General features: G+C 40.7%; 1 protein-coding gene across 4 annotated transcripts in view; it reads right to left on the minus strand.

Annotated features, from left to right (window-relative positions):
• Susd1 (sushi domain containing 1) overlaps positions 1-14,354 on the minus strand; it is a 97,576-nt gene that overhangs the window by 33,462 nt on the left and 49,760 nt on the right. For all 4 annotated transcript variants that reach the window (XM_048339164.1, XM_048339139.1, XM_048339148.1 and 1 more), the window contains 2 exons: positions 12,341-12,450; positions 11,205-11,397 (listed from right to left, as the gene is read on the minus strand). In XM_048339164.1, the coding sequence (XP_048195121.1) occupies positions 11,205-11,397; positions 12,341-12,450 (303 nt within the window). The remainder of the gene's footprint in view (positions 1-11,204; positions 11,398-12,340; positions 12,451-14,354) is intronic.

A 14,354-nucleotide genomic window follows, 5' to 3' on the forward strand; every position in this document is an offset into this window, starting at 1 on the left:
CACTGGAAAGTCCCTTGTTTCTCTATGTCTAAATTATAATGTGTTGTCCAGGGCTTTGGAAATCCTGATTGTTACAAGAAAGTACCAGAATTGCTCCTTGAAGAACTGAAACAGGCTATCTTAAGCAGGCAAACGCCTCATGATGGCTCTCTTGGCTGGGGTTTCCATATCACTTATGATCAAAGAAGCATTTCTTGGCCTCTGCTCAGTTGCAGGGCAGTTGATCTAAGGGTGAGTCCAAATCTAAAGGGTAACACATTTTATGGAACAGGCATGCCCTTCAAGCTTTCAGAAACACAGACAATATATTTAAGACTGCTATTAAGGCAGAATTACCCCTGTCCCTGAAGAGGAACTAATGGCAGACTTGCTTGGAAGTTCCACAGGAGCACTGGGATGATGAATGATTCATAAGACAACTCCCAAAGGCCTAGAGGGAAGAAGAGCCCATGGGAAGCAAGGCAGTGTTTGCAATCTCCTGGCCTGACAGGTTTTTATGAATGAGGCTAAGTTGGTAGATGTGACCTCTCCAAAGGGACTAAGCTTCTTTACACAGAGGAAAACTTGTTCCATGAGTCACAGCTATACCCCAAATACCGCAAATGGAGCAAATGACGAAGAACAGGCGGTTAACGTACAGCTGGGTGTAGAATGCTGGGTATAAAACATGGGCATGGAGATTAGGAGCAGCGATCCAGGGGACCCCATGTTTCTGAATCATGCATAATATATCTAATACTATTAATAATTTAATACTATAGATAATGCTACTCATTATTTATATATTAGTCTTCTTATAATACTACTTGTTACTTTCAACATTGAAGAGTTCTAGATCACAGGAAGACTTATTCTTGATCATTATTGGGAAAGCTGGGAATAGGTTAACAGAGAGAAAGCCTTTGTTTTCTTCTATAATCCCAATGCTTAGTATATTTAACATACATTCCTGACTTAAAATCCTATTCAACTAGATCTCTATAGAGACTCTTTAATAGTGCTTAGTAGAAGTCCTAGTCAGCCTTGAGACAAGGAAGCAACTTCTTACAAAAAGGAATACACCCACCGCTGCCTGGTGTTGTAGCCATTAACCCATCAGCACTAGGAAGGACTTGCCTGCAGAGGGAGAAAAGGAGGCAGGCGAGAAAACAGTGAGCTGTGAAAGCCAAAAACAAAGGGACAGATGTTGTGACATCCAGTAAATCTCAGTCAACTGGAACCAAGTGGGAAATTGCTTAAAAACAAATTCACATAACAAGAGTTAGACAAAATGCAGAGTACAAGAAAATTCACATAACAAGAGTTTGGCAAAATGCAGAGTACAAGAATACAAAAACAACCTATTTTCTTCATATCTGCAAGAAAAAGGATGATAGTCTGAATAATGACACACCCAAAGATGTCCACATCCTAGCCCCTGGCACCTGTGAATATGTTACTGTCCAGATCAGAACTTGAAAAGGTTATTATGATTGAGAGATCAGCCTGAATAGACTCAGTGGAATTACAAGGATCCTTACAAAGAAAGAGAGACAAGAAAATCAGGGCTACAGAAAGATGACATAAGGCTGGGCATCGTGGTTCACATGTGCAATCCTAGCATTGGGGAAGCAGAAATGGAAGGGTCCAGAGTTCCAGAACAGCCTGGGCCATCAAAAATAGGAAAGAACAAGTCAGCTCTGCATATAATCCTGCACATGCGTGTGCACCCACACACATGAAGGAAGAAAATGGGAAGGGAGGGAAGGAGAGAAAAATGGTGTCAGGGAGAGAGGGGAGGGATGGAGGGAAGAGAAGAGGAAAGGAAGCAGAGGTTGAATTGATTACTTTTAAAGTTGGAAGATGAGGCCACGAGCTAAGAAATGCAGGCAGAAACCAGAAATGATGAGGAAATGGAGTCTCCTTGATACCCAAAAATCTAGGCCTGCTGACACCGTAGCTGTAGTCTCGTGAAATTTATTTTAGACTTCTGATTTCTGGAACTATATAATAGTCAACTTGTGTTATTTTAAGCCTCTAAGACTATTTGTCAAACCAGCAAGTCAAAACTAATACAGGTAACAAAATATAACAGAGAAATGAAAAGACCCTCATTCAATAGAAAGGAGACCAGAATTAAGCTTCAACTAGCCAGAAATGTCAAAAACAAACATGCAAGTTTTTTTCTCTTTCTTTTTTTGGTGGGGGGTGGTAGGCACCCTGAGTTTTGACCTCAAAGCTTCCTACTTACTAGGCAGACACTCTACCACTTTAGTCACACCTCTAGCCCTTTTGGTTTTATTTCTTTTTCAGATTGTCTTGCACCTTTTGCAAGACTGTATATAATCAACCCTCCCTTCTGTAATCCTGGGATTACAAAAATACATCACTCCACCTATTTTATTCATTGAGAAGGAAGGATCTAACTAATCTCTAAGTGTGTGTGTGTGTGTGTGTGTGTGTGTGTGTGTGTGTGTGTGTGTGTGTGTGTGTGTGTGTGTGTCTGAGCTGGCCTCCAACAGTGATCCACTTCATTTTCACCTCTTGCTAGCTGGGATAACAGGTATGAGCCACTGTACCCAACCTTAAAATTTTTTAAAGAACATAAAAGAAAACAATATAGAAAGAAATGTCATGTCTTGGAAGAGAAAGCTTCAAAAGTAAGTGTCAATTCGCTACCAATTAATGTGCAAGTGTAATATCCTCCCGATGGGAATTCCATTGGCTCTTCATAGAACTTGGCAAATTCACCTATTCATTCGGTGGATAGATTTTAAGTGTTTGCTTCAGGCACGGTGTGCCGGGGGGTGGAGGGGATTTGCCAAGTTTGATAAGGTGGTGAGAGAGAAAGCACTGCCCTGCTGGCACTCATGGTGGGAGAGGAAGAACACGGAGAAGGGATTGGGCTGGGGAGGTGACATGTGAGCAGAGACTGATGGGAAGGAGTGAGTCACCAGGGGTTAGAGGAAGAGGAATCAAACGGAGGGAACCACAGGGCAAAGGTCGCAGAGCAGTAGCCAAGCTGGCACACAGGGAGAGCAGATGTAAGCGATTATTACTAAGCTCCTTCGGGAAGATGAATGGGAAAGACAGAGCCTACTATAAAACCAGAGCTGTGTTGCTCAATTTCTTTTCTTCTAGGCCATGCAGAACATCTTTTTAGACATTTTCCTTCATTGTTCATCTCGTCCCTATCAAATTTTAATACCACCGATATGCTCTATGTCTATGAATCATCATGAAAAATAACTTTTTGCTAGGCACCAGTGGCTCATGCCTATAATCCTAACTAAATCAAGAGGCTGAGATCTGAGCATTGTGATTCAAAAGTAGCCTGGGCAGACAAATTGAAGAGACTCTCATCTCCAATTAGCCAGGAAAAAAAAAGCTGGAACTGGAGATATTGCTCAAGTGGTAGAGCTAGCGCTTAAAGCTGTGAGTTCAAGCCCCTAGTACTGGCACAAAGGAAAAAGAAAAAGTACTTTTTCTTTGTTTCTCTGCCTCCCTCTGAGTGATTTTCTTCTATCTGAGGTAAAATCAGCCTTAGTGAGAATGCTGGAATATACTAGCAAAGAATAAACAACCCATTCAACAAAAGAGAACAGAATAGAAGCCAGAAACAAATCTCTCCATGCAAATTTATACCTTATAGAGTGACACTTTAAATCACTGGGATGGGAAACAATTATCCACGTGAATAAGTACTATTAGATTCCTATCTTAATTGAATAAGCAAAAATGATTCTAGCTGGAGTGATGTATGTATCTATTTATGTATGTATCTATGTCTGTCTGTCTGTATGTATGTGTGTGATGTATTATATATAATGCTACCAAAGAGCATAGAAGAATATTTCTAAAATGCTGATAAATTGTAAAATAGTTCTTAAATTTTAAGTGAAGAGAAATAAATTTCCTTTCTGGAAAAAGATAAGATAACCAAGTTTGAAGGACAAATGAAGAACTGCACAGGAGGGAGAGGCATATTTGAAAACAGTGATTTTTTTTTCCCCTGGCATCTCAAACAAAAGGCATCAAGTTAAAAAAAAAATGGAGAGTATACCCAAAAAGTGATTCACAGCAGAACTGTAATAGGCCTTTCAAGAATACAAAACTTGGTCTAGGGGTATGGCCTAGTGGTATAGAGTGCTTGCCTGGTATACATGAAACCCTGGGTTCAACTCCTCAGCACCACATACATAGAAAAAGCCAGAAGTGGCTCTATCGCTCAAGTGGTAGGGTGCTAGCTTTGAGCAAAAATGCCAGGGACAGTGCTCAGGCCCTGAGTTCAAGGCCCAAGACTGGCAAAAAAAAAAAAATCCAAAAGTTAAAGTTAAAACAAGATAGAGTAAATCTTCACACTCACCAGAGCATTACAAATGATCATCCCTGGTATTTGTGAAGTTGAGAACAGGCCTGCCTCTCCCCCTAGTGTGTGAACTGATACAATCTTTATAGAGAAGAATTTTGAGAGTCTTCATCTTGACCTTTTCATTCCTACAACTCAATGCAAAAAGCAAATATATTGCATTCAGTCTAAAATGTCATTCTTATAAAAGACAACGTATTGTGTATATTATTTAAAAGAATAATCCTCTTATGTAACTGTAACCCCTCTGTACATCACCTTTGTAATTTAAATTTTTTAAGAATAATAAAGGAAGGGCTAGAAATGTGGCTTTGTGGTAGATTGCTTGCCTCGCATGTATGAAGCCCTGGGTTCGATTCCTCAGTACCACATACACAGAAAAAGCTGGAAATGGTGCTGTGGCTAGAGTGCTAGACTTGAACAAAAGAAGCACAGGGACAGTGCCCAGGCCCTGAGTTCAAGCCTCAGGACGATCAAAAAAAGAAAAAAGAAAGAAAGAAGGAATAATCCTGCCCCAGAAACTGTCACAATTACTTTTATCTCATCTAATTAGTATTATTGTTGTTGCTATTGTTATGCCAACACTGGGACTAGAACCCAAGGCTTAGCCCTTACCAGGCAGCCATTCTACCACTCTTTGCTCGGGTTATTTTTGAGATAGAGTTTCACATTTTTCCCAGGCCAGCCTGAATTGCATCCTATTTATGCTTCCTGCCATATCTGAGATGACAGGCACAGGGCCTGCCTATCAGGAACAAGGCCCCAGTTCAACCTCCAATGCCACCAAAGACAAACAACCAGCAACAACCATAAAAAAGGTGTTCTCATACCTGTGAAACAGAGAACACAACACTTTAAATGACATTGAAAAGAAATATTAAATAGAAAGCAACATTACGTAGAAAAATCAACACTGTACCAAATTGGAGTAGAACAACTTTCTCTCAAGCTCCCACAAGTCTTTGGAAGTCCTTTGGTGGGAGATCTAAAGAACATGTGAAAGAGGAAAGGAAACCAGAAGGCCTACAAGTGAGCTAGAATCTTCCTAGAATGAGAAAGTCCACATTATACGTGAATACACGGAACAAAAGACCTGAAGTCAGAGCTTACTACAGAGAATGCACAAAAAGTTCACAAGATACTAAGTAGCAGTTTGATGGTCACTGCCTCTGGGAATGAAAATGCTGAGAATCAGGAGGAATGAGAGCCCTCTGGGACTAAGTGTTGATAGATAAATGCAGGATCCTATAAGGCAAAAGAGGACTAAAAACTAAAGACACAATTTATCCCCAACCTTAGCAAAACAGACAAACAAACAAAAAATCCAATTAACAAAAATAACAAAAATCTTTCAAAGCAACTGCAATTCACTCAGTGACAGAAGAGGGCACTCTTAACCTAGAAATCTTATTATCCACTAAGTGTAGAATTAGTAGATGTGCAGTTTTCATTTAAAAACAAAAATATAATTAAAAAGTCTTTCAGCTTCTGAAACACCACATTTATTTAAAATTCACAAACTAGAGGGGGAAGATAAGTAAATATACTCAAACTACCATTTGAAGGTAAGACAAAACATCTTGATTCAGAAAAATTAAAAACAGACACAAAGATAAATTGATACAAAGAGGTGAAGAAATGGAACAGAAATAATTGAGCTCTTAAAATAAATGAAGGGAAAAGAAAAAAAATCATAAAAAGAACTAAGTTTCTTGATGCTTAAAGAATAGATTCAGGTCAAGGGAGACGGCTCAAGCCTATAATCCCAGTTACCTAGAGAAAAAATTAGAGCCAGCACAGGTGGGTTACACCTGTAATCCTAGCTACTCAGGAGGAGAGATCTAAAGATCATGATTGTAAACCATCTTGGGCAGAAAAAGTCCTTGGATCTCCAATGAACTATCAAAAAAAAAAAAAAGAACAGGAAGTGATAGTGTGCATCAAGTGGTAGAGCACTAGCCTTGAGAGATAGTGCCCAGGCCCTGAGTTCAAATCCCAGGACCAGCCAAAAAAAAGTGGGGAGGATTGTGGCTCAAAGCTAGCCTGAGAAGAAAAATTATCAAGACCCTAGGAATCACAAAGAATAAGTCTGGTATAGTAGTTCACTCCTGTAATCCCAAGTGGAAAGCATATACAGGGGAATCTTGGTCCAAAGCAAGCCTGTGCAAAAAACATGAGATCCTATCTAAAAGAGTAACCTAAAGTAAGAAAGAACTGGAAATATGGCTGAAGTGATGGAGTATTTTCCTAACAAGAATAAGGCCCTGAGTTCACATCTCAATACCATCAAAAGAAAAAGATTAGATTAGAAAAATTAATAAAGATCACTGAAGAAATGTCCTACCACAAAACACATGTGTGTGTGTGAGTATGTACGTGTGGGTATGTGTGCTGACAGCAGGGCTTGAACTCAGTGCCTTGCATTCTCACTCAAATCGCTCTCTAATCACTCGGGCTATGCCTCAAGTCCAGCTTTTTGCTGGTTTATTAGAAATAGACTCTCAGAATTTTCTGCCAGGTCTGACTTCAAATTGTGATCCTCCAGGCCTCAACCTCCTTCAGAAGCTAGAATTACAGACAGACATGAGCCATGAGGCCCCGCCCCCTGTTTTTTTTTTTAAGTTAAAGAACTAAAAGGGGGATGGGGAGGGGGAATGAGGGAGGAGGTAACAAACAGTACAAGAAATGTACCCAAGGCCTAACATATGAAACTGTAACCTGCCTGTACATCACTTTCACAATAAATAAGGAAAAAAAAGTACATCCACTTAAATGAAAAAAAAAAAAAAGGACCAAAAGTAAAGTGATTGAAATGTAATACAGGCAAGGGTCCAACATATGTATAACAACAGATCATTGGAACATAACGAATACTTGAACTATAATCCAAGATAAAATTACAAAACTAAAAAAAAAACCTGAATATAACAGTGGACACCTAATCCCAAAACATATTCAAGTAAACTACTAAACTTTAGAGATGAAGGGAAAAATATCCCTCAGGATCTCCACAGGAAAAGATTTGTCCATAGGAAAAAGAATCAAGCTTCATCAGCCTTCTCAAAAACTACATAAAGGGCTGGGAATATGGCCTAGTGGCAAGAGAGCTTGCCTCGTATACATGAAGCCCTGGGTTCAATTCCCCAGTACCACATATATGGAAAACAGCCAGAAGTGGCGCTGTGGCTCAAGTGGCAGAGTGCTAGCCTTGAGCAAAAAGAAGCCAGGGACGGTGCTCAAGCCCTGAGTTCAAGGCCCAGGACTGGAAAAAAAAAATCTCAAGGAAGACTCTACTCCTGAGAAATTAGAAGATTATCTTCATCTAAAAGATAACTGGGGGAGGTGGGGGGGATGGGGGGATGGGGGACTCTAGTAAAAGGACTGATTATTAAGCTGCTGTAGCTCTAAGAGCCAAAGACAAGGCAAGATACAAGAATTATATGTGTGGGGGGGGGGGGGGTAGGCATAGGTTCTGATAAAATAGAAATAACACAACTTGGGACTGGGGATATGGCCTAGTGGCAAGAGTGCTTGCCTCGTATACATGAGGCCCTGGGTTCGATTCCCCAGCACCACATAGACAGAAAATGGCCAGAAGTGGCGCTGTGGCTCAAGTGGCAGAGTGCTAGCCTTGAGCAAGAAGAAGCCAGGGACAGCGCTCAGACCCTGAGTCCAAGCCCCAGGACTGGCCAAAAAAAAAAAAGAAATAACACAACTGAAAACTGGAAAAAGAAGGAACAGAGAAAAAAGAAAATAGAATAAGCCAACTGAATGGCATACATGCATCATATGCAAGTTAAAGCATGCTACCCAAAACTGGCAAGCAGTATGAAAAGCTCAACAAGAAAATAGGAGACAGGGCAGGGGATATGGCCTAGTAGCAGACTGCTTCTCTAGCATGTATGACATCCTGGGTTCGATTCCTTAGCATGACATATACAGAAAAAAAGCCGGAAGTGGCGCTCTGGCTCAAGTGGTGGAGTGCTAGTCTTGAGCCAAAAAAAAAACAAAAACCAAAAAATCAGGGACAGTGCTCAGGCTCTGAGTTCAAGCCCCAAGACTGGCAAAAAAGAAAGAAAATAAGAGCATAGGAGCTAGAGCATTTGTTTAAATGTGTAAAAAACAAATGTAAAACAGTAAACAAAATCCATTACACAGAAAAGGAACTAGCTTGTAACACTACCTATAATATAAAATGATAGTGCGATTGAGTCAAACATCAATCCTACCAATAACTGTAAGTGGACTTAAGTTAGCTCTCAAAAGATTTCCATATGGTCCTCCAATGAAAGACTGAACTATATGCTGTATGTACCCAAGAGGTACACCCAGAACCAGGCAGGCCAAAGATAGAAGGACAGGAAATCGTACAGTCAATAGACACCATGAGGAATCAGTCACAATCATGATGGAAGACAAAGGGGAATCCAAGTTGAAACCATTGAATACGGCAAAGAAGAAAACTTTAAGGCTAAAAGCTACAATGTACAACCACAACCTCATGTAAAGCATGAGGAAGATAGATTATCAATAATAGCAGACATTGTAGAGAGATGAATTCTGCTACTCACTGGCTGAGCAGATTCAAGAAATTCCCTTGGCTCAGTTACCTGGGTTCAACTTTCCAATAGAGAGGGCAGCCACAGTCAGGCACAAGTTCTTGTTATTCAACTAGTAACCCAGAACAACTGTTCCCTGGAGACACAGGAGAGCAAACAGTCTCGAGTACGATGACACCAAACCTTTGTCCAATCTCAAGTAGGCAAAAAACAATATTTAGAAAGCACTGCCTGAAAGGAATCAACTCCCATCATATTCTAAACAATCGAAATAACCAAGAGCAAGCATTTTTATATCTTTCATTATATAGAGGGCAATATTAAAAAATAGAGTGTTATAAACTCCTTTTGGAAAATGATGCTCACACATTTTCTTATTTCTGAGATGCCCCTCCCCTGGAATCAAAATTGCCTCCCTAGTAGCAGGCTAAGCTTTATGGACAACATATTGTCTCCTTTTCTGATTAAATGGACAGAAAATTTCCATCCAAATAGTGAGGCACTGTAATTTATATCCATTATAAATTTATATCTAACAAATTATTCTTAATCTTCCTTTGTCTTCTTTCTTCTCCCATTTAAGCTTCTATTGTCTTATTCTGTATGTTTATATAAGTCACTAGTCTTTCCTAGAAATGACAGGATAAAATACTCTTTTTTTAAAAAGCATATTATATCATTAATATTGATGTAATATATTACAAAGGAAAGACTAATAGATTAGACTAGCTAGAACTCTAAAACATTCATGTGAAAAATATAATAAAACTAAAAGGGTCCATAAAACAGGAGAAATGTTTGATACAAATATGTTTGATATAAGTATTAATGCTCCTAGAATATGAATAAATCATATATTATTAAGAATACAACATTTAATAGATTATTGAAATAAATACAGTAAACATACCAAGAAGTGTGAATGGTGAAATGACTGAATTTGAGCTGGGCATAGTGGTGTACATCTAATTCCAATGCTTAAGAGTTGGAGGCAGGGGCTGGGAATATGGCTTAGGGGCAAGAGTGCTTGCCTTGTATACATGAAACCCTGGGTTTGATTCCCCAGCACCACATATACAGAAAACGGCCAGAAGTGGCGCTGTGGCTCAAGTGGTAGAGTGCTAGCCTTGAGCAAAAAGAAGCCAGGGACAGTGCTCAGGCCCTGAGTTCAAGCCCCAGGACTAGCAGAAAGAAAGAAGGGGGGGAAGGAGGGAGGGAAAGCAAGCAAGAAAGAGAGAAAGAGAAAGAAAGAAAGAAAGAAAGAGAGAGAGAGAGAGAGGGAAGGAGGGAGGGAGGGAGGGAGGGAGGGAGGGAGGAAGGAAGGAAGGAAGGGCAGACAGGAAGGAAGGAAGGCAGACAGGAAAGAAGGAAGGAGGGAAAGAAGGAAGGAAGGAAGGAAGGAAGGAAGGAAGGAAGGAAGGAAGGAAGGAAAGAAGGAAGGAAGGAAGGAGCAAGCAGAAGTCAGCACTACTCGCTCAAGCCTGTAATCCTAGCTACTCAGGAGGCTGAGATCTGAGGATGGCTGTTCAAAACCAGCCAAGGCATTGCTGGGGCTTGGGACTCAGGGCCTGAACACTGTTCCTGAGGTTTTGGGGTTTTTTTTTGGGGGGGGGAGGGGGTTGCTTAAGGCTAGCACTCTACCACTTGAGCCACAGTGCCACTTTTGGCTTTTTCTATATATGTGGGGCTGAAGAATTGAACCCAGGGCTTCATGTATACGAGGCAAGCACTCTACCACTAGGACATATTTCCAGCCCCTTATATGGTACTGAGGAATTGAACCCAGGGCCTCATGCATGCTAGGTAAGAATTCTACCACTGAGCCACATCCTCATCCTCCGTGAGACTCTTATCTCCAACTAACCACCAGAAAACTGGACGTGGAGCTGTGGCCCAAAGTGGTAGAGTTCTAGACTTGAACAACAGAGCTCAAGGACAGTGTCAGCTGATGCCCAGAGTGGATTGCGTTTCAGTTTCCTGCAAGTTCTGGTTGCATAGCTGTAAGGCATAGGACTGTATAACATTCAGGGGAAGAGAGAAAAGACCTAATAGAATTCTCAATCTTGGATTATCAGATATCTCAAAACGGGGGTGAGGGGAGTGAAAGGGGATAGCCTGGTCTTCATCTATACCTTCTATAGCCAGACTCCTGTAGGGAAGGGACTAACTGGCAAGTGACCCCAGATGAAGCTGGCAATCAGAACTAGAACCCAAAGCTTCCATCTCCCATCCTTACACTCCTCCGCATTGTACTGTTGAATTCACATGGAACAAAACAGTAATGTGTCCATACCCACCTGTCGGTGCGGTTGTCATGGTTATCTGCACGGAGTGGAGCCCAGGTGGTCCCAGTCCGGTGATGTTCACGGTGTAATCAGCGGCTGGGTACAAAGCCAAGCACACTTCGGGCGCGCGGTCCCGAGTTGTCAGGTTGAACGAAGTTGCGTGGTAAAAGCTATCCAGATACCACCTTTGGCCTCGGACTTGAAACTGGCATGAGATTCAAAGACAAAGTCACGTGAAATTTTCTGTGGGCTGGCAGATGTCTAGACTATATGCAAAATGGAAATAGAGTAGAAAGCGCTTTCTATTTATGCTCACCCTCTTAGAATTCTTCTTAACACAATAGCAAGCTATTTTATCTATCCCCTTCCATTTCCTTTCCCACCATGTACATGACTAAGATTAAATTGTATTCACTAATGTATGATGAACAAATACATCTTCAATGAAAAATGTCTGTCTGTCTCCAAGTAATTTCTTGACACCTGATGAAGGGAAAGAGATTGCACTGCAGTTACTGGGGGAAATTCTTTCCATTTTCTCAGACAAGCTTCATAGTTTGGAGCACTTTGTCTTTCTGGAGACTATCCCAGAGGAATGCATCGAAAGCAGTAATGCAATGGGACTTCCCTGGACTCTTCTCACAAGAACCCTGGTCCATGGGGTGAACAGACATACTACTAATTCAATTGTATTCGATCCCTGCCAGTCAAGCAGAGAAATATGAAAAGTTATATTGGAAATGTTTTTGTGCGGATCCCAGAAGTGCTGTGTGACCAACTCTTGATCAATCAGTGCACGTGATCTGGTAACAAGAATGTATATGTCCCTTCCACTGATCCTCGTGTCATTGGCCAAACCATCTTTTATCCCTTCACATCATGGTCAATCACTGAGTCTTCCTCATCTGTCTTCCAGGTGATCAAAGACTTTGACAACTGGCTCCTAAAGATTTTTCTCTCCCTCAGCTCCTTGATTTCTTCTTGGTTTCTTGGATAACTTGTGTCTTCATACATAAGCCATCAAAACAGTCCTCACTGACAGCCACTGATACCTAATACCCGTGTCTAGAAAGAAAACCTTAACTGCCTTGAAGTTCACCCAAATTCTTGAGTGACCAAGTCTATGACAGCATAAGAGAGCTTCTTACTTGGTATATTCGCTCTGATCCAACTTTCCTAGAATGCTGGTTCAATTTCAAACAAGTTTCATTGATTACTGAAACATCGAAACTCCCATCATCTTCTAAGAGATCTCCTTCTAGAAGATAAGAACATAAAGACTGTATCATCTTAGCAACATGAATTATGGTTATATCCATGTGAAACTCCAGATACCGCCATAGAACTGTTAGGGTGTTTAATGGGAAGAGAATTAAGTTTAGTATCAAATTCTGGCTCTAAAATATTTTTTCCCTTAGAACTTCCTGTGTAGCCAGGCTAGCCTTGAACACACAATCTTCCTACTTCAGCCTCCCAATTGCTGGGATTACAGGTGTGCATATGCGGTGCCAATTTCTTAGCTGTCTGGTTTTAGCTAAGTTTTTGGATCCTTCTAAACCCCAGTCTTCTCGTTTGTAAAAATCAAGTGATCCATTTTGCTTTCTTGCAAGGTAGGCTGTTGAGACAGTCAAATATCTGAAAACTAGTAAAACTGTGGTCTTTGTAGAAACTTATTCCTATCACTTCGACAATCCACCCTAAGAAGTCATGAAGGTAAGCCTATTAGTAGCCTGAAAGTCTGAGAATAAGGGGAAAGTCTGCCAATAAGGGAAAAGATAAGTGAAACTGAAGGCCATGAATTGGAAGTCTCAGGGAAGGTGCCTTCCATCCTAGAAAACAACCAGAAAGCAGATGGCCAGCCAGGAACACGTTCGCTCTCCCTGAAGACAGTATTTCAAGAGCTACTCAGCTGGACTCATCTAATGCAATCAAATAATCAAAACACAGGCTTGTTCCAACTATTGTATAGAAAACATCATTTCATACCTCTTGCAGTCAAAATAATTCCTGCAGTGTTTTGCTCTTCTTAGTGGAGTCAAAAAGATGGGGGCTTCTTAGCCAGGTATGCTGACTTACACTATTATAATCCTAGCTACTCAAGAGGCTGAGACTAGAAGGGGTTCAAGGCCAGCTCAGGCAAGAAAGCTTGCAAGACTCCATCTCAATCAATAAAAAGCTGGGTAAAGTGGTACCTATCAGTCTTCCCAGCTACACACAAAGTTAAATGGGAAGGTTGAGGTCCAGTGTTGCTCCAGGTAAAAAGTGAGACCCTAAAACCAATTAAGAGCAAACGGATTTAAGTGTGGCTCAATCAATCAATACCATGCCTACCTAACGAGCATAAAGACAAAAAAATCAGAGAAAAACTAGTTCATAACTACCTTTACTGTGCAATTGCCTACCACCTAAGAAGTATTAATGATAATAATAACTCTAGCCAAAATTAGGATTGTTTACAGCATCTTTAATATCACTAGCAAGCAGCATAAGGCCATTTGCTGAGAGGAAATATACCTAACTATAATTAGAAAATGTAACAATATAAGAAAGGCCATGAAGACATATCATATGTGTTTGCTTTCACATTTACAATGTTTCTTTGAACAATTTCATAAGGACATCAGAGAAAAAAATATACACATTATGCATGTAATTTTGAGGAACAGAAAATGTATGCTTGTAAACAAGACATGCATGGATGAAAAGATGTGAGATATAGCACAGAAAGTCTGTGTCTCACCACATACTGACCCAAGCAGGATACTGTGTGCGCAGTTCCCACTCGAGATAACTTTCACATCACTTAGCCATTACAGTCTGAATTCAGGGAGGATGGTGATGTGAGCAAAGGCATCTGGCTTCCACTTCCCACGCCTACTCCTGACAGAAGTGACTGAGAATAAGTGAAAATGGGTCAAAATTTGCATCTGGGTTTAAAAAAAAAAAGGTTAGTTGCCACATACAAACCAGAAGCATAAAGACATTTCTGCTTAGTGCAGCATGGAAGAGAACAAACTAAAGGGAGAAATTTCAGATTGAAAAGGAAAAGATGGAGCTCATGGAGAAGGCAATAGGACACAGGATAATCAGCAAGAAGTGTTCTTACGAAGCCATAGTCCAGTAGCCCCCAAAGTAACTGCACAGCTACTCACCCACACCCAG

This window comes from Perognathus longimembris, chromosome 1 (assembly GCF_023159225.1).
Source record: "Perognathus longimembris pacificus isolate PPM17 chromosome 1, ASM2315922v1, whole genome shotgun sequence".
NCBI classification, from domain to species: domain Eukaryota; kingdom Metazoa; phylum Chordata; class Mammalia; order Rodentia; family Heteromyidae; genus Perognathus; species Perognathus longimembris.